General features: G+C 41.1%; 1 protein-coding gene across 1 annotated transcript in view; it reads right to left on the bottom strand.

Annotated features, from left to right (window-relative positions):
• Nucleotides 1-4,920, bottom strand: part of abhd17c (abhydrolase domain containing 17C, depalmitoylase) — a 30,570-nt gene extending 25,650 nt beyond the window's left edge. The window contains exon 1 of the mRNA XM_073465275.1: nt 4,083-4,920. Within this exon, the coding sequence (XP_073321376.1) occupies nt 4,083-4,567 (485 nt within the window). The 5' untranslated portion in view covers nt 4,568-4,920. The remainder of the gene's footprint in view (nt 1-4,082) is intronic.
• Nucleotides 4,921-19,634: the final 14,714 nt, after the last annotated feature.

The following is a 19,634-nucleotide window of genomic DNA, read 5'->3' as shown; positions in this document are numbered from 1 at the left end:
CTTGCAGAGCTACTCTGTAATGTGACAATCAAATGGAACATCACTGATAAAGACGTTTTTTTAGTCACAGACAATGCATGTGTTACCGCACAATTAGCCAGCTTTCTCCATGTCAAGTGCTACGTGCACATCCTCAACCTGGCAAAAAGTATATGTATTATTTTAACTCACTGTTCATTTGTTATTTACCAGTTTGAAAGGTTCCAGGGTTTGGAAACGACAGTTTTTGGTCAATTTCATCATATGATTGATTTTAATTTAAAGGCTACATTTGTGCCGTTTTCAGTTTAGCTCCACACATGTTGGTCTACCACTTTGTTTATTATTTTCACATGGCACTGAGCGGAGACAGCTAAATTGTTAATAAAAGTTAGAAAGACTGGTGTGATGTGTTCAGTGTTTTTGGAAGTATAGCTCATGATATACAGTCGTATGATTCAACTTCTTTCACTATCTAGTGGTTAAAAAAAATAATAAAAAAAGCAATGCATTAATAATATCGAATCACAATTTGTAGAATTGCAATATTTAAGAAGAATCGCAATACGTATCGAATCAGCACCCCAAGTACTGTGATAGTATTGTATCAGGAGATGGGTGTATCGTCCCAGCCCTACTGATTACGCTTGTTAGATCCATGAGCTTCACAAGCAAAATAACCAGGTCATATGTTGGTAGACATCTTCATAGTCCCACAGTAATGCAGCATTTTTTAACACAATATTGTAAAGTTTTGTCTATTGTTGCATCCCTATCAGCTAACGATACATATAAAATGTGAAAACACCAACTCATACGGGCAAGCAGTCACTGCCAGACAGGCTAATGTTATCATTAATGTTACAAGTGCATAAATTGGGCATTTTCAGTGGTGTAACTTGTCACAACGGAAAACTGATCATAGGATTGTGGCGTTTTTTGGACGTCACTGTAGAGGACTGTGATGTTTATAACTTCCGAAATACTCTTCTTACCCTCCTAATGCAGCTCCACCAGCTCACCGGAGGTTCTCCCCTTTCTCTGCCATGTCTCTGTGCCTGTCAGTGGCACCAAGCCTTCAGTGTTGATTGGCTTTCACTTGTGTGATGTATAGCCAATCAGAAAGTGCTATGGGTAGGACATTAAGTGAGACCACAGAATTTTTACAGACAGAGAGGCAGAGGCTGCAGCAGAGCCAAGGTTGCGCACTTTTAAAATTAATTAATTCTTACTGGCAATCCGAAAGATAAAACGCAGATACAGATAATTGGCAAGATGCTGGATATTGGAGCTGATAATCCATCTACCCCTACTTTTGAATGCTTATGGAAAATAGTGGTATGTGCGACTAATTTGGATGAATTAATCACAAAGCTTGTAATTAATTAGATACATTTTATAATCCCTTGACAGCCGTAGTCTGTTTGGTTTTCTATGTTTAGTTAGTTCATCTGCAACGTATGTACTCACACACTCTCGTAAAGGGTCTTCTAGTGACACAGTCCCCCAGCTCCACTGAGTTATGTCTTTAAAGCAGAGTAGCACTGCTGCGGTTCATGTTATACTGAGCAGTGGTCAATCAGTCTCACCTCCGCTACATGTCAAAGGCTAGGTAGCCATGAGCTGCTCCTTCACTCCTGTTGCATTTTTCAAAATAGGCTAATTGCCTAATCAAAGTTACAGTATACTTGATCTAGAATCACGTTTCCTCCGAATCTATCCAAAAGAAATACATGTGATGGACATTTTGCATTAATAGCATTTGATGTTACTGAAGACATCTAATAGCCAGCGATTTTTATAGTTTTGGCATGGAAGTCCAGATACCAGTACAGTATGGGTGTGCCAGTGGTTGTTACAATTATAAACAAATAAAGTTGATAACCACAAAGAAAAAAAAGACAGTATAAAGGTCACTGCTCTAAACTGTATGTGAGACCAACATGAGCTCCTAACAATCAGAACACCCAAACAGCCTCAACAATCCCAAAAAATGACAAACTCTTACTTGCAGAGTATCAGAGAAGATGGGACAAGTTACTGATGCAACAAGCTGTTGAGCAATACAAATATATTGTTGCTTTAGATAACAATTCACCTGTTGCAGGGTACCAGATTTCCAAATTTCAGCCAGGGATGCAGTACTGCCTCCTGAATTGAACATTTTACAGCTCAGTATGAAATCAACACTGCACACAAATCTCTCTTTTCTCTGATACTTCTGATAAACTCTGTGGAAATTGTATGGAGAGGGATCCACTATATGTAATGTACATGTTTCACCTGAAACAGTCATGCAAAATCTAACACTTCACATTGGTTGAGAAGTCACCTGCTGTCAACGGTAGTAAGACTGACTGTCAGTCACACATCATATGAGACACCCAGGTGGAGCAGCGTTCCCTACTTGTTTTTACTTGTGACGAAACTGAGCCAAACAGGCTTAAAACCCAGTGTCACAACAAGGAAATAATGATTAGAAAATTAGGAACAGAAACATTAAAGCAATTTACAGAAATTGGTGAGATTTATAAGACCTGATGCCAAGACAATATTTATAATAAACATCTCTTAAGATGCTAAATCAGAATTGAGTTTCCTGTACCTTTAATGTTTAAACTCGAAAGCTCAAAATCATGTTTTGTAATTAGAATTTACAAAAATCAACCCAATATTATTTCCAACCTACAGCAGACTCAACACTCTGAGATGGTGATCACACTGGATGTCTTTATCACAGTGAAATGCACCTTTTCTCACCAATTCCAGTCTAACTGAAGCATTTCTGTGTCATTTATGAAGCCGAGACACCCAAACAGTGTATCTGCACAGAAACTCTGAAGAGACTGACAACAGACTCAAAAGTCACAATTTAACTTGCACCTGACCGGGAAGCTGATGCTGATGAGGACACTTAAGCCATGCATGCTAACATTTACTAATGAGCAGTTAACACAAAGCACAGCTGTGGCTGATGGGAATGTCATTAGTTCTGCAGGTATTTGGTCATTAACCAAAGTGATTACTATTCATCCTCTCGGGACCATGAATGTACGAGATTTACAGCAGTCCATCTAATAGTGGTCAAGATATTTAATCGAGTCTTGACACTACAAACTAGATTTAAATTTAATTCCCAAACAGCCCCACTCCTGCAACTGAGCGGACCTTGCGGTTAGCTTGTTTTCCCTCATGATGTATTTAGTCCCCTAATCGGGACGCAGCAATTGTGTGTTCTGAACTTTCTTGTTTTTGTCCATTTCTGAGTTGAAAGAATGATTTAAAATGTAATATGTAGTAAAAAAAAAAAAAAGTGTCAATGCAATATTTTTGGTTTCTGCGATATACATTGCAATATGATAAAGTTCAGTAATTTTCACAAGAGAACTTGAATAGTTCTATGAAATAATTAAACATCCTAGAATGATCAGGGTGTATTTGATCAAACAACCAAAGTACGCCCTGCTTTGTTTGATAGAGAGTCAATAAAAATTAAATCAACAATGGTTGTGAATGGTGGTTCGCTGTGTATGGAGATCCTGCATGTCACTCTCTGGCAAACAAAATCCAGGTAGCCAAGAACCTTTCAATTGGACTAAATTATACAGTCTTCTCTCATAATTAGCAGAAATGCCAATCTTGAAGCAAAAAACTTGCAGCTTGACGTGTTCCGAGTGGATTTGCCTTCCCTGAAATTGCACATCTGGCAATGTGACTACTGCACTTGTGCACCAAACATACTTTTAAATGAACTGAAATGGACAATATCTTCAACATAAAACAACGGTTATGGCAGCACTAACCCGCAGAAACTGCACTTGCTGTGTGAAAGGTTTACTCCTCTGAAACAGGCCTTCTGAAGTTCTTATCAATTCTTTATTGTTTACAGCTTAAAACATGTTTTCACGTTTCCATCGCCTTCATGTATGTGACAGCTCTCCAGTGCACCTGCACAGTGATAGTATGTTTGGAGGGGGAAGGCAGCCATGTAATTAGTAGAATTAGTTAAACATTACAGGTGTGTGTATCTTCTACAATGTGAGCATGTATTGGGGCTAGAGTACTACATTTGCTGATCCACTTCTCTCATGGCTCATACTCACTTGTTCCTCAGGACCTGCCAGGCCGCCTCGATGTCCGCATACAGGTTCTTCTCAGAAGGCTTGCCAGTACTGACTCCGTAGCCCGAGTAGTCGTAGGAAAACACGTTGCAGTTGATCCTGGAGCCGAGGCCGATGTAAAAGCTGCACATCTGCCCCAGGTCCACGGCGTTACCGTGGGAAAAGAGCAGCGTGTACCGACTGTTCGGGGCGCAACGCACAAACATGCATCCCACCCGGTTACCCCGGCTGCTCCTGGTGCTAAAAACCTCCACTGCATCGAGCTCCCGCTGGGAGTACTGCCAGTCTGCCCGCTCGGTTAGATGTAAGCTAGTTACCCCGTTAGCATCACTGTGCACCGAGTACGTGGGCTCCGGTGGGAGGAAAGCTAGCTTGGACGCGATGCGACTCGGACAGGGCGGACAACAGAACAGCCAGCATAGTTCACCAAGAGAAAAACCATTCATCCTGGGGCCTTGCTCGGGCATTTAGGCGCGGGTTTACCAGTAAATTAGCCGCTATTGAAACACAAAGGCAGTTCTCCTCTGGTTTGAGCTCCTACTTATGTCCCATCAACAGACTTTAACGAGCAGCGTTCAATGACAGGTGGCTGTGCAGCTAACGCGCTAGCCGACTGGCAGGTAGCTAACAACAAAACTCAGACCTCATGAAGATTAGAGACTCACTACGACGTTACAATGAACGATATGTTATTTAGCATCACAACACCGTGCGGCGACTGGTCTCGGTACAACAGTTCCGCCCTTGTGACATACCTCTTACTGTCCGTCAGGGTTTGTAGCTAATGCATTGTGAGAAAGAGAACAGCCATTTCTGTAGGACGGAGACAAGCCGGTCTTCCGGCGGAACCGGATATCCTGTTGGGCTCCTGTTGTGTTTTTTTATGTCAACTTATTTTATTCATTGTGTATTTTAGATCGATTGATTGCATTTGGGACCTCATTTTAATTGTTCTTAAAGTATTTATGTGTTCTCATTACTTCAGACAGAGTAAATGACTGGAGTATACATAAGTTCAAACATTTCTTACATATATATTTAATTCAAATCATATTCATTTAACTAATTCAGGGGTTTTTTTGTAGCATCTGTTAACTTGTGTTAACATTTAATTACATTTGTGCACCTTCTCACCAATTGCACAGATCAAACAGGGTTTAAGCAGCCCTCAGGAGTGTGAGGACATAAATACACACAAGTCATCAATAAGGCATGAGTGCTTCCATGAGTGGAACCATGACATCCTTCCCGGTGCCCCAGTAGCTCAGTTGGTAGAGCGTCTGCCCCATGCACAGAGGCCCTGCCCTCGCCCAGCTCAAGCTGTCCTGTCAATAAAACCTTGAAAAGGCAAAAATATATATATTAAGAAAAAAAACAACAACAACAACAAAAACCTGATGCTTTGGGATGGCCGTACTAAAATCCCAAGGCGTCAGTTTTTGAATTTTATTTATTTATTTTTTTTAAATATTTTTTTTTCCAAATGGTACCTTCCAAACTACACAACCAGCAGTGTGAGCACATACTGAAAACATGTTTTGACAGACATTGTTTGACATATCTTTACAATTCAGGGATATTTGAGTTTTTAGGTAAGTGTAAGACATTATCAACATACCACTTTTATCAATTTATATTCAAAAGAGTAGACTTTTACAGTAAAAAGCATTCCTGACCTTCATAGCAGCAAGTGACAGTGGAGCTCTTTGTAGACTACCAGGCACCATCTGTACTGTCAACCCTTCCCTTTGGAAGACTGAGTTCCTTCAGCTCCTGAAGGATGTCCAACATCAGGTGAATAAACATCCTCTGGTGTTGTGTGAGGCTCTGATGGATGGACCTGGCTACACTTGCCTTCCTGTCATTTGGCTCACCGGCATTGTTTTTTAAATGGAGCAGCCCACACTGGGTATGACATCACCAGGATGACTGGGGCCTTCTTCAGCTTCTCTGCAAGCTCATCCTTCATTTCCTGACTAACAGCTTTGAAGAATGTTATATAGCCGTTGTCATTTAGGCGGTTCAGATCCAGTCCATTAATTTGATGTTGCTGTATTTAGAGAACATGGTGAAGGGCAATTCCACCTTCACCAAAACATATGCTGCATTGAACACATTCAACACGGAACTCAGCATTCATCCTAATGAAGACAGAAGCTATTGGCACTTGGGTTGGATCCTCCTAGGCCAACTGGTTGCCATCACATTTAGTATATTTAAGTGGTCACTGCCTTTTCTCATGAGTATTGACTGAGCAACATTTGCTGTTAATGACCCATGTACATTCTGAGTAGCCTGGCTGCTACAAGGTGTTAAACACTGACCATCTGTAGCCTCCCCAGATGTTGGGGTAGACATCGTCAGTTAAGAGACCTTGCTAATTCAATTCTTAGTAGCCTTAGAGTTGACAGTAAGTGAAATATTTTGTTAAAAGTCCAGATTTATACTGTAACAAAGTGCTTTTCTTTGCCAAAACACAAAATATCCATCCGTCCTCTATCTGGCCAATGCTAGCTAAGACTTAGCCACCTAAGAGTGACAACCAATCAACAATGACAAATGAGAACCTGTGACCGTGTTTGTGTTGTGACAAACAAGTGTTTCTAATTGCCCAAACACAAAGCCATTAATCATCCTTGCCACAAGCATACACTGTAAAAATGCACTGCATCTTTTGATTTATTTCTGATGATGATTTTAAAAAACATAATCCAGGCAGCATTACTGTATGTTACCTAGACAACATATTTGTAAATACAAATTAGTGGTACATGAGTGTCATTATTTGGAGACTTGCTTCACAACCCAGACACCTGACAGGCAGTGCACTCACAATGCAGAACACAGGATGTCATTACTATATTGCAGTCACAGGGGAAACATGTTTCCTTACATAGCTGAAGAACTTCAAACCCACCTGAGAAGGAGAACGAGATCGGCTCCACATACAAATTTCAGCATTGTCACTAATAACCTTATGGAGACAGCAGTCAGCTGCATTTGTCACAGCCTCTAGGAGGAAAGTCATTACTAGATATTCTAATGTGTTCAGAACTAACAGACTGCAAGAGATGAGGTCTGTGCCAAGCTTCCAATACAAATACTGCAGAAAAAAAGTACCAATCGCCTAGCACCATATGTCTGATATTTGGATTAGATAGGGTAAAATTATGCTTTTACAAGCCTAAGTAGAATATTTATGAGTTGGATACCTAACCTCAGAATCCTCACACTTACAAATATCTTCTATACCAGAGCCTTCTACAAAGCCTATACACAGACATGTTTTAGGCCTGTCAGACAAGGAAAGGAACACAAGACAATATGGGATCATGAACCTGCCAACATGGAAGTCCAATCAAATTCAACCTTTCGCCTTATCACCCGATGATTCATTTTGATGTGGAACTGAACAGCTTTTTTTTTTCTCTTCCTTGCCCCCATTGCGTCCATGCAAGTGTAGCTGAAAACATATGATTCCTTAGGATGACAGAAAAAGGTCAGTTCCTCTTCTGTATAATGGTGAACACAAAGTCAACCCTGTTTCTCACTTCTTTGCCTATTTAAAGAGAAGCTTTAAAACAGTTACTCAAATATATGCACATTCACTTTACTACACTGTCACAGTCTATGGTGTTTATCACAACAGTAGTACTTTACAGTGAAAACCAAGTAATAACGCACTCCAGACCCAAAAACAGGATACAGGTGTTAAGTCACTCTAGATATGATCAGTGCAGTATAAGAATGGCATATGTGCAAGTGTTTTTTTAATAATGTTACTAACCAATCATAAGTGAATTATTCTGTTATGTTGAGATAACAAAATTTGTTTTTTCATGATAACAAGGTTCAAGAGATCAAAGATTCAAGATAAATGTAGTTGTCTTTATGCAATACAAGACTGTATAATGACATTTCTGTTAGTAGCTACATACACGACCCCCCCAAAACTCCAGACTAATTAATACATAATAATCAGTCAGAAAAATAAACTATCCATGGTGGAGCGTTGGAGTCTCACAGCGTGGGGAGTGAAGCTGCTCTGTAATCTGGTGGTACAGCAGCAGATGCTTCTGTACCTGTTGTCAGATGGCAGCAGGGTGAACAGACTGTGGCTGGGTGGGTGTTGTCTTTTAGTATCTTTGGCCTCTGTGCAGACATCTCACTTCACTGATGTCACTGATGCTCTGTAGATGGTACCAGTGATGGTAACGGATGAATGTATCTCATTATCTCGAGAAAACAAACGGCAGATATAATGAGATAAATTAATATGAGAAAATAGCTTCATAAGAATCATTCATTCATAAGAGTGGACGATGATATACACACTGCTCTGTGAGATGTATTTGGGAAACCATATGAACCTTGTATGAACTTTTGCCATTTGTTGTCAGAATGTTTTGGTATTTAGATTATGGCTGATTAATGCAGGTGATAGGGGGAATGGTATTGTTATGCGGTGCTTGTTTCCATATGGACATTTTAGAGAGACACTGATGACAAGTAGCTGGCTATCATCTGTGTTATGCCAGCATCTCTATGAATGGCCCTCCTTAGTTAAAATGGAGTGGTTTATAAATTGAATAGTTTTGTTTTAAAAAAGACATTAGCCATTTCCTTTGGTACTGGTATTGTAGTGATAACAAGATAAATATGTCATCATAAAAATATCTAGTCATAACATGAAAAGGAACAGTAAAAATGATGAAAAGTTTGAGTTCTAATGAAAAATTGAGCACATTTTTGTCATCATGGTTCTCTCAGAACTACCTCTTTAACACTGTTTTACAACTCATTAAATTGTGCAAAAGAGCAGATGACTGAGATGGTAATTTCTCTGTCTTCCATGTTAATCTGCTGTAGTGTTTACATTAATCTTCAATTCAGACTGAGAAAGACTGCTCTTGTAATTCTATATAAAAGTAACGAGGGTTCTTATTCAGTCGTGAGACTTACGTGTTAAATTGCCATCAGAGAAATGTAAAAGGCAAATGTCTGAAAGGAACTTTAGTTTATTGATATCAGCTCAGGTCAGGGAGTGACAGATATACTACCATCAAAACTGTGGTGACTGCAACCAGTGCTGCTTCCAGTGCATTACTTAAGATGACTGCACTTAAAACACACATATGAAAAAAGTGTACACATAGTTTGGGGTTGTTCAAGGAATGATCTGCTAATGAACCCTGCTGAATGCTACACTTTCAGCAAGAGGGGGGTTGACAAGGGCAGCTGTTGCTCCTGAGGGTCAGTTATGACATCAATGCACTGACAGATCTCAGGTGTGTTTAGGTTCATCCATCTCTAGGGGTTTTCCTCACAGACTGCCTGAGGAGAAACTGTATCTGAAGAGTATGCTAAGAGATTAGATCCAGTCAAGGAGGGTCCCAGCTAGGACAGTGGAAGGCAGGATGCTGGACTCCTTGAGACTGGTTTATCTGGAGGCAGGGACCAGGGGCTGGCGGCAGGCCAATTACTCCAGCACTATGACTACATCTGAAGCTTCCTGTCTGCCTCACATCTAGACTGGGTTTTAAATGAGACCGAAGCACAGCACAAGTTGGCATTCATTCATACCATCTGCCGGAGGAGCGGGACTGTCTGCCTCACATTGAGCTCTGAAACACATTCAGAGAAATGGTACAAAAATGTAAAAGGTCATCCATCAGCTCAGAGGTTTTATTTATCAAATGTTATGTTCATTAATAATTGCTCATTTTTGGGTAGTCAGTGTAAAATGTAGTGAAGAAGAATTCCCAGTGTAGCCGGGTCTCTACCAACACCTGAGAAAAATATTTTTCTCTTTAGCTCCATTAATACCCCTTTTCCACTGGTCAAAAATCACACTTAAACCCGTTAAGATTGGACTTTTGTGTGCAATGGGAATGTGTAGACTCTGCAGTAGACCCGGGTTTCTTTCACCTCAACTCGGCTCTGCTTTGATCTAAACATAAGACCGGGTGAACACGCTAAATTCCACCACGTGAAGTGATGGCACGTGCTCAACATCCGGTGGTGGCGCGTCAATAAGGAAAGAATTTAGAATGCAGAGCCCCGTTCATTCCTGTGAAAGCTGCTCAGTGGTGTTTTGAAGACAATAAAGCTTGACTTCCCGGCAGTGAAAATACCTGGATATACTAACTTCCGATTTAGTGCCCAGCTAACTTGAATGGGGATAAAATAATTTAATCGTGCAGCTCTTTTAGACTTTCCAAATGTTATTGGACCGAATGGCTCAAATTCTGACAGTGAAACAAGTCATGTCTCGGGGGTTGTGATGCTCAAAAGAATTTATCCACTGTTTTACAGACGCTTCTTTCACAACGGGTCTGTTGTTGTGTTCTCTTCTGTTACAACTGTTTCCGGCGCATTCGTGATGTGAAACATGATGTCAGTCAACTTAAAGCTTCAGATAAAAATCACAGACGGGCTGCCTTGCCTGCAGGAAGTGGGAATGGGGTCAACAGTCGATTTTTAGTGGCCATGTTTAAAAAACCTAATTTGGGTGGAAAAGTGGTAGAACTGAACTGAACTGAACTGAATGTCTTCCAAGAAACTGAAACGACTCCAGTTGCCTACGATACAGCACTTAGAATTACCATGACCTGGATGACTGCTCCACTATGTTCACCAGCTAGTTTCTAACTTTGTCTACATGCTGTTTTCTGACCTTTATACTGGAAACAGCTCCATGCAGCAGCTGGTTAATGGGAGCAAAGTTTGTGGGCAGAAAACCCAATACAATGAGCTAAAGATGCTAAAATGTTCTTTCGAGCTGAGGAGAACTGCAGAGGTGATGACAATTTGCTGAGAAACAGTCAACTGATCTATTGTTCATGAAATGAAGGTCCTTTAGTCTTTCTGTAGAAAGTAGTGAGCACTTTGAAATGTTGGCTGCAGTCAGCAGCCAACAGCACACTTATAAAACCTGTAACATCTGTGACATTGTGTTTGGAGATAAAGCTGCACACTTCAGAGTGGCCTTTTATTGTGACCAGTGCCTGTGTACTAATCGTCATCTTGATATGACACACCTGTCAGGTGGATGGATTATCTTGGCAACGGAGAAGTGCTCACTAACAGGGGTTTTACTTTAACTCGTGAAAATGTAGAGCTAAAACAAACACATTGCATTTGTATTTGTGTGAAGTGTAATTTAATGTAGGTCATATGAGACAAAGTTAATAGGAATGGTTGCCAGTTCAATCAACTGTGATATTTGTTATCAGAGACATGTCTGTTTATGTATGTTATTAATATTACTGGTAAGATAAACTCATTGCTGGACTGACTGAGGTGTCCTGCACTGAAAATCCAGCTGCTAAACAATCATGCTAACGAGAAATGACTCGATATTGATTACAGCAGCTGTAATGATTAATACATTTGCATTATTTGTAGAGTTCAACTTTTGATAAAAAAGATAACTGATAGATTGCTGAGGATTAGCAAAAACACATTATTTCAGCTTCTCATGCATTGTTAATTAAACACCTCACACCAAGTGAGTGCAGACAAGGGCATATTTTCCATTTTAATACATACTCTAGGATAGTCACATGAAATTAATTCAAACCAATGGCTGCTAGAAAACAGAATGTGTGATAAACAATGCTGAATTGTGAATAAAGACCTTATGCTATCTCTTGGTTGGGAAACAGCAGGCAGAGCTTTCAACTCTAACATGTAGCTCATGATATTATTGCATCCTGTAACCAGACTCAAGTGCTCTGTGTGCTTCCATTGTTATTCTTATGGATGTTTTTTGTTCTCGGCACTGTGTTGAACCACAGATCATGATCTCAGGAAGACTATCTGATAAAATAAAGGCTGAAATCAAGAGAAACATTCGCCATATCAAATATCTGTGTGAACAGTCATTTTGGAGCCACATACTCGATCTAACAATCAAAAACAATATTTTTACATGGCAGCATTGGAATTGTGGTTCCCCACTCACTGACATAGCAGTGGTAGTTGTGACTCAGGAGATTTAAATCTGCAATTCAAACGAGCAGAAAGAATCAGAGCAAGCTGGATATACTGAACATAAGCAGAATATATTTACATTCTTCTATTAGACCCGTCTCTTGATTCCGGAGGGGAAGTCTCAGCAGTCCTGAGCGCTCATGTCACAGCTAAAGTATTTCACTGCAGTCAGTGTTTCAGTCCTCCTGCATGAACAAATGCATGAAGGCCAACTAGGGGTGAAAAGTAATCTGGATTTAAAGATGATTTTGACAGTGATGCCAAAACATTCATCAGAGTAAAGTGTGTCTTCAGTTCATCTGTCATTAACGAGTAAACAGAAGAGTCTGTAGGGAACAGTGAGAGTCGTAGAGTTCAAATTGATACACTGGTTTGTGTGTGTGTGTGTGTGTGTGTGTCTGTCTGTCTGTCTGTCTGTCTGTCTCTCTCTCTCTCTCTCTCTCTCTCTCTCTCTCTCTCTCTGTGTGTGTGTGTGTGTGTGTTTCCTTGCTGGGAAGCACAAACTGGATAAGACAAATGCTGTGAGTAACTGTGTGGCACCGCTAATTAGCAAAGTATTGAGGAGGCACTGTCAACTTTGCCATCCAACACTGAGAGAGGTGTGTGCAGGTGTGTGACTCATACAGTATTTGTGATGATTGGCACATTCAGGTAGTACCCTGTCTTAGAGCTGCTATGTGAAAACAATACTGTATTTCAGTTTCTTTCTTTTCAAGAAACTGAAACAAGTACAGTTGCCTACAAGAGCATAGCACATAGTACTTAGAACTCCTGGCTAATGTCTGATTGCCATCCACCCCGACCACCTCCCGGCGAGGTTCATGCAACGATCAGCCAAAACATAAAAAGCACTGGCAGGAGTGTCAACATCATTGATCATCTTGGTACACTGCAATGTTCTGCTGGGACAACCTTGGGTCCTGGTATTTATATGGATACCACCTCATAGCAAGGGCACTCCTCGATGGCAGTGGCCCCCTGGCAGGACAGTGTGCCCTGACACACCACAAAGACTGCACTGGAATGTCCCAAGGACCATGACAAAGAGCTCAATGTGTCAACCTGGCACCCAAATTATTCAGGTCCCAGTCTGATCGAGCATTCTTGGGATGTGTTGGAAAAGGTGGAGGTCCCACCAAGGATTAGACTTGGCTCTGATCCATTGAGACACGGAAACAAGACACCTGGGGGCAGCCTGTGGTTTCTGCCACCAGGGCATTGATGGTGGATTCTTGGGTACTGTGGTTTGCGAGGTGGGACCTCCGTGGATTGGACTTGTTCCAGTGCATCCCAAGGATGCTCAATCAAATTTGGAGGCCCGGTAGCTTCCTTCCTGGGAAGTCTGTGTGGTGTGGCAGGGCGCATTGTCCTGCTGGGGGGCCACTGCCAGCGGGACTGTTGTTGCCATGAGGGGGTGTAGTTGGTCTGCAGCACACTTTGGGTTGGTCAAGAGGCAACCAAATGAATGCCAGGACCCAATGTTTCCCAGCAGAACATTGCACTGTAACGATGATGATCAATGTTATTCCATTCACCTGTCAGTCCCTTTAATGTTCGTGCAGGACTGAAAAAGTTGCGCTGCCAGTCATGAAAACAATTTAAAAAATCTTAGTATTTTGTTAAAATCTTAGGGACTGCAGTGATACTATGTTGGTATGAGTTTGTGTATTTATGTGTGCATGTGTGTATGTAAGATGAATTTGTTTTTATGAGAGGTTAGTGGAAACGCTGTGATTGGGTGAGAAGTTGGAGCAGGTTGTTTTCAGGTCTTATTACCATATAGCAAGTGGGTGATGAAATCCAGGACTACAGCAAGCAAAAGGTTATTTAAATGATTTTGAAAGTGTTTAGAAGGATTCTGAGTAGAAGTAGAAATAAAGCAGTGCTGTGATCTGCTTTGATGCCACTGCACACTAAGGCAACATGACAGAACTTTCAGGCCTGGTTCTGAGGAACACAGTAAAAAATTAAAACATTCATACAAAGACTCCAATGTTTTGACAGTTTCTCTGTTTTTACATCTTCAACATGTGAGATTGACAGAAATCAAGAATACATTACACAGCCTCTCACAAACAAAGCAAATGTGGATTCTCTTTGCATTTGTTCAATGCACACTAGGACACTATGTCTATGTCTAATACAGGAAGCAGTACAATATGTCATTTTGAATTTAATGAAATTATGAAAAATCTTATTGACTGTAAATTGAAATGTATAAACCAATTTAACAATTAGTTATCTAAAAAAGAAAAATAGCAATTACCGTTTTAAAATAGATTATTTTCATACGAAAATAACGCTTGCAGCAGATTATAGAATGAGTTGCTTTGAATGAACAAAGAATTCAACTTTATATACATATGTTTTTATATTTGTAGTTCTTCAAGAAAATAATAACCTTGTTTTTAAGCATATGCTTCTCCTGTTTTATAATTACAATATTGAACAGGCACATTTGTAGAAACCTCCTTCGACTAACAGGACCACTTTCGCGCATGCGTAGAATAGATGGAGCAGTACGGCTCAGGTACTGTCAGGGGGTTTGTGCCAGACTACTTCTTATCAGTGATGTCTTGGTTACACAGTTAGGTTGCCAGGCAACCAGCAGAGACTTCAGGAAGTAGTACAAGAAATAGTACATAACCTGTACAACAGTATTTCCCCAAATTTAAATGATCATATGTGTGTTTTTGCATGATGAAATCATGTATATTTTCAAATGACTGCAACAACATCACCTGGTTGAACACCAATGGGTGCTTAGAATTGAGGTGTCATAAACATACACCATGGTTGCAGTCGGGCTAACGCCCGGTCCACATTGCCTGCCTGGGCAGTATGTAGTGTGCTTGTGCTTGTGTGTGTGTGTGTGTGTGTGTGTGTGTGTGTGTGTGTGTGTGTCCGCACAGACAGAATTGCTGCAGCGATGTTCTGCCAGTCTTATCGTTCTACATGGAGTTTACCTTTGATAATGATCAGTAAAGATGATGAGCTGATTTTCCTTTACCCTCATTGAAAAAGAGAGAGAGAGAGGGAGAGAGAGAAAGAAAAAGATGCATGCAGAAAATGTGGACCAGACGTGAAACATGAAAACACACTGGGATGGTCGCTTAAATTGGTTCAATGCTGTCTATCTTCAGCATCATGTCAGCAGCTGTGCGCTCCCCACTCAAACAATCCCCTCTCAAACCTGACGACTTCTCCCCATCACTCAGTCTACAACAATGGGACAGTAAATCAGCTTTTATTGCTATAACCCCAGCCTCTTATATTAGCATAATAAGATAAAAGCCAAGTTAGCCAGATGCTGCAATGAAAGTAGCTTTACATAAATAGCAGCTTGGCACTCAGCAGTTTACCATCACAATAGAGCCAGGCTCACTGTTTTTGTTTTTTTTGTTCTCAACAGTCACACACACCAATAACAATGTTTCTTAGTCATCATTTTCCTGATTTAGAAAAACAACAGGGAAAAACAAATATACATGACTCAGTGGAAGACCAGCAGCTCAATCTTTCCTCTGCATCACACACTGACAATGAGAGGAAGACATTTGTAAAGCTGCTGTGAATCTAATGAGAGTTTGTTTCTGTGACTTACAGTAACGGTCCTCTCTGAAGGCCTACTCTGCATCTGACAGAGACCGAGAGAGAAGTGGAGTGTTTGTCCAGAGGTGGAGTCCAACACAAAGAAAGGTCCTCACTGAGCCACAAGTCTGCTGTCTTTTCTGAACCCCCCTAAACTCTGTTCTGTCTCTATACATTCAAACTGTACTGAGATGATGAGTTCTAGGTATTTTGAAGTCTTTTGTGTTCAAAGCAACTATAATGAACCAATAATATATTACCAATATTTTACACATTAACAACTTCAGCATGATGGGGCTCTTTTTGGCTCTCTCGGAATATTTATTAGACATTTTAATGCAGAATTCTGACGTATTATATCTTGAGATATCATGTGCAGTGTGAAGCTGCAGCTATCAGCAGCTTGAATCCTGAACAGAATCGATGTAGATATTAGAAACCCTGTGCACGTCCAAGCCCACGCACACAGACCGTATCTTTGTTATTCATTACAAGAACATTTAGATAATTTTTTTCAAATACCAAAAGGAAGGAAAAATTGCAAAACCCTTATGAAATGCCGAATAAAGGTTATCTAAACTCACCCGCTGTGAAAATACATATGGTGAGAAAAAATATAAGGTGGAAATGAAATGGCCTTTTCATTTCCTGAGAGCGACCATTACTGAGGCTGGTAGGAATGGCCTCACGCTCCTCCTCTGAATGAGAGTTTCAGAGCAAACAGAGCATTTAGAATGTGTGGGCTGTGACTACAAGAAGCTGCTAAGTGCCAATAATTGTAGTCTTTGAAGTGTGGCACATTAGTACTGCATTCACATGTTGTCATATGATACATGCATTGACATGGTGGGCCAGAAATCTATGAGTAAATATCACAGCAAGATGAGCATCATTACCTTTAGACCAGCTGATTTTTTGTACTGTTACAGCTAATCGAGTTATAATTACACTGAAAGCCCTTTACTGCGTCAGACAGCCTGTACCTGTATTACTTGTTTTAAAAGTAATGCATTACTTTACTTATTTGCTTCCTGTATAAAGTAATTTGTTCCACTACTTGTTAGATTACATTTTCATTACTCCACAACATCACCTGAGATTCATTGTCACATAAGAATATAAGGTTTAACCTGACATATGCCCACATGTCAGCCCTGTCCTCATGAGGAGACATATGCAAGGTCTTTCTTGTATTCTCTTTAAATGACAAATAAACTAAGAGCCAGACACACTCAGACAAACCATGGCTTTATAATAGTAGACTTGTTGAGCTGATTATACATGTTTATCGCTCAGCGGTGGTTACACCTCATGAGGAGAAGCCTCCTAAATCACCTGCTCCTCCTCAGAGTCAGCACAATACTGCCCAGACCGAGGAGCCTCTCCTCGGGCGCACTAGACGATGTTGCTGTGTTGAGTTTCATGGATATCAGGAGAGCTCAGGTGCATGGAAAGACACGTTTCATTTCTATCCATCTATTATGCAGATAATCAGAGAACTCATGTAACACAAGCAACAACACAATTTTTGAATAAGTAACTGTAATGTGATTACTGAATTTAGGTACAGTAACATATTATGTGATAACACCCAACACTGCCCTGATGTATAGTTATATATCTGAGGAGGCGTGTCAGCTATGTTGTAGCCTATATACACCTCATACCATCATATACACCACCATAGCTGCAGTGTACTTCCTCCAAGCAGAAGTATTAATCCAATTTAAGCTTTATTTAAAGATACCTTTGTATCCTTCTGTAATCCCACACCATGAATCCTTTACTCCCCATGTAAATTAGGGGGAACAGGCCTACAAATACATGGCACCAACATCCGAAAGATATTTCTTGGCTCTCCACCAATCTACTTGATATAAGCATGTTCTGTTAATACACAGTAAACATAGCTGTGAATATCAAACTGCAATTACAACATATCCCAGCCAATACAAATTTGATGACTGTACAATATTACTGTGTTCTCATGCCTGATGATTGGAACAACACATACATTGTGAATGACTGCCTTTATACAGTGTGATTTACAAGGGTTTTGCCGCTCAATCACCCGTTCATGCAAGGCAGCAAACTACCAAGGAGGGTTAATACCTAAGCACACTTCAGTTTGTGGACAGGAGGAACTGACAAACTTGTGATTAGCAGATGACTGACTCTAACTCCCAAGCCAGACCGCCCAACATCCAGCACACATGTACCACAAAGTTCAGAACGCTCGGCTACCATCTGCAGTGTGGGCAGACAGAGCTTTAACAGAGGGACAGAGGAGGAGGACTGGACTCCATTTGGTTGTGCCAACTCACACACCTGCTTCCATGCAGGCTGTCTGCTTAGCCTGGACAGAGCCAGAACACACACACACACACACATACACACACACAAAGCACAGTGTGACAAAGGACATGGTTGAAGTACCAGCCCACATGGCAGGTACACTCTGTCTCCAGCTGGTGTGTTCGGCAGTGAATCATCCATTGAGACTGATGAGCCAGAACCCCTACTTGACTACTTGAGCAGCATTTGAATGGTGCCACATGTGACAGTGGTCAGCTTAGTCTGGGTCAGAAGCTAAAAAGGATTTATTTGTGACAGCCTCACAGTTCTCAGTTCAGCAAGTCACCAGAGAGCCGCACCATAATGAAGCTGATGATGGAGTCAGTAACACTGGGTGTAATTGGAGGCCTGAGGAGCAGTCAGGAGTGCAAAGGACTGTAGGAGCTATGCAGCAGGTGTCAGAACAAAGTGAGCAAGGCCAGGCTTTCTTTTCTTTTCAGAAACCATAAGTCGACTGTCAGGAGGCTTATTAATCACAACCAATTAGCTCTTAAAGCTCTGGGGACGGAGATAGAAACAAGGAACTGATGCTGTTTTACGCTGCTGCACTACATTAGCTGCACTTTGTAATTAACCATTATAATGGCTGTCAGTCAGTCAAGACCTCTCAAACCCTGCGTGTACATTCACAGAGTGCTCCCAGGCTTTTCATTTTAACTGAAGACTAATTGCTGCTGAAGGTAGAAAAAATACTGAATTGTTTACAGTGAGGCCTGTGGATTATTCAGAGAGAGTTTTACAAATGTAATTTTTTAATCCTTTGATCTGAGCCAAATTTTTGGAAATGGCACAATCTCCAAACCTGTTAAACTCTGTTGAGTGTTACCTACCAAAGGAGCTAGGCTATCCAAGCACTTAGCCGGTATCCTTGCTCCTTTGGCCGGTAACGCTCAACACATATCAAAAACGCACAGGATTTCGCCAACAAGGTGAGAGAAATAACACTGGACCCAGACGGAACAATGGTTTCTTATGATGTCACATCACTTTTTACATGCATTCCTACTCAAGAAGCGGTAAAGAAGAAACGCCTGCTACAGGACAGCACTCTGTCCAGCAGAACCAACTTCACTCAGACCACATTTGTGCCTTACTTGACCTCTGTCTGATGACCACCTGCTTCCAGTACAGTGAAGGTTTCTACAGATAGAAGCACGGCCGTGCCATGGGCTCACCAGTGTCCCCAATAGTGGCCAACCTTTACATGGAAGAAGTTGAGAGCAGAGCCTTGATTACCTTCACAGGAACTGCTCCTAGCCACTGGTTCAGGTATGTAGATGACACCAGGGTCAAAATCAGAGCAAGGGAAGTGGAAGCTCTCACAGAACAAATAAATGCTGTGGACAATAACATCAAGTTGGTGGTGTCAGAGGAGACAGTCTGATCTTGGACTGTGCAGTACACATTGAAGAAGAAAACCTGCACACACAGATCAATACTTGCTGTTTGACTCTCATCACCCACTGGAGCACAAGCTGGGTGTCATCAGAACCCTTAACCATCGGGCTGAGACTGTGCCCACAAAGACAGAGGGGAAGGAGAAGGAACAGAAGCACATCAGGGAGCACTTAAAACCTGTGGCTGCCCAAACTG

Source organism: Pagrus major, chromosome 4 (genome assembly GCF_040436345.1).
Source record: "Pagrus major chromosome 4, Pma_NU_1.0".
Lineage (NCBI taxonomy): Eukaryota > Metazoa > Chordata > Actinopteri > Spariformes > Sparidae > Pagrus > Pagrus major.
This window is presented reverse-complemented; position numbering and strand designations above follow the sequence as displayed.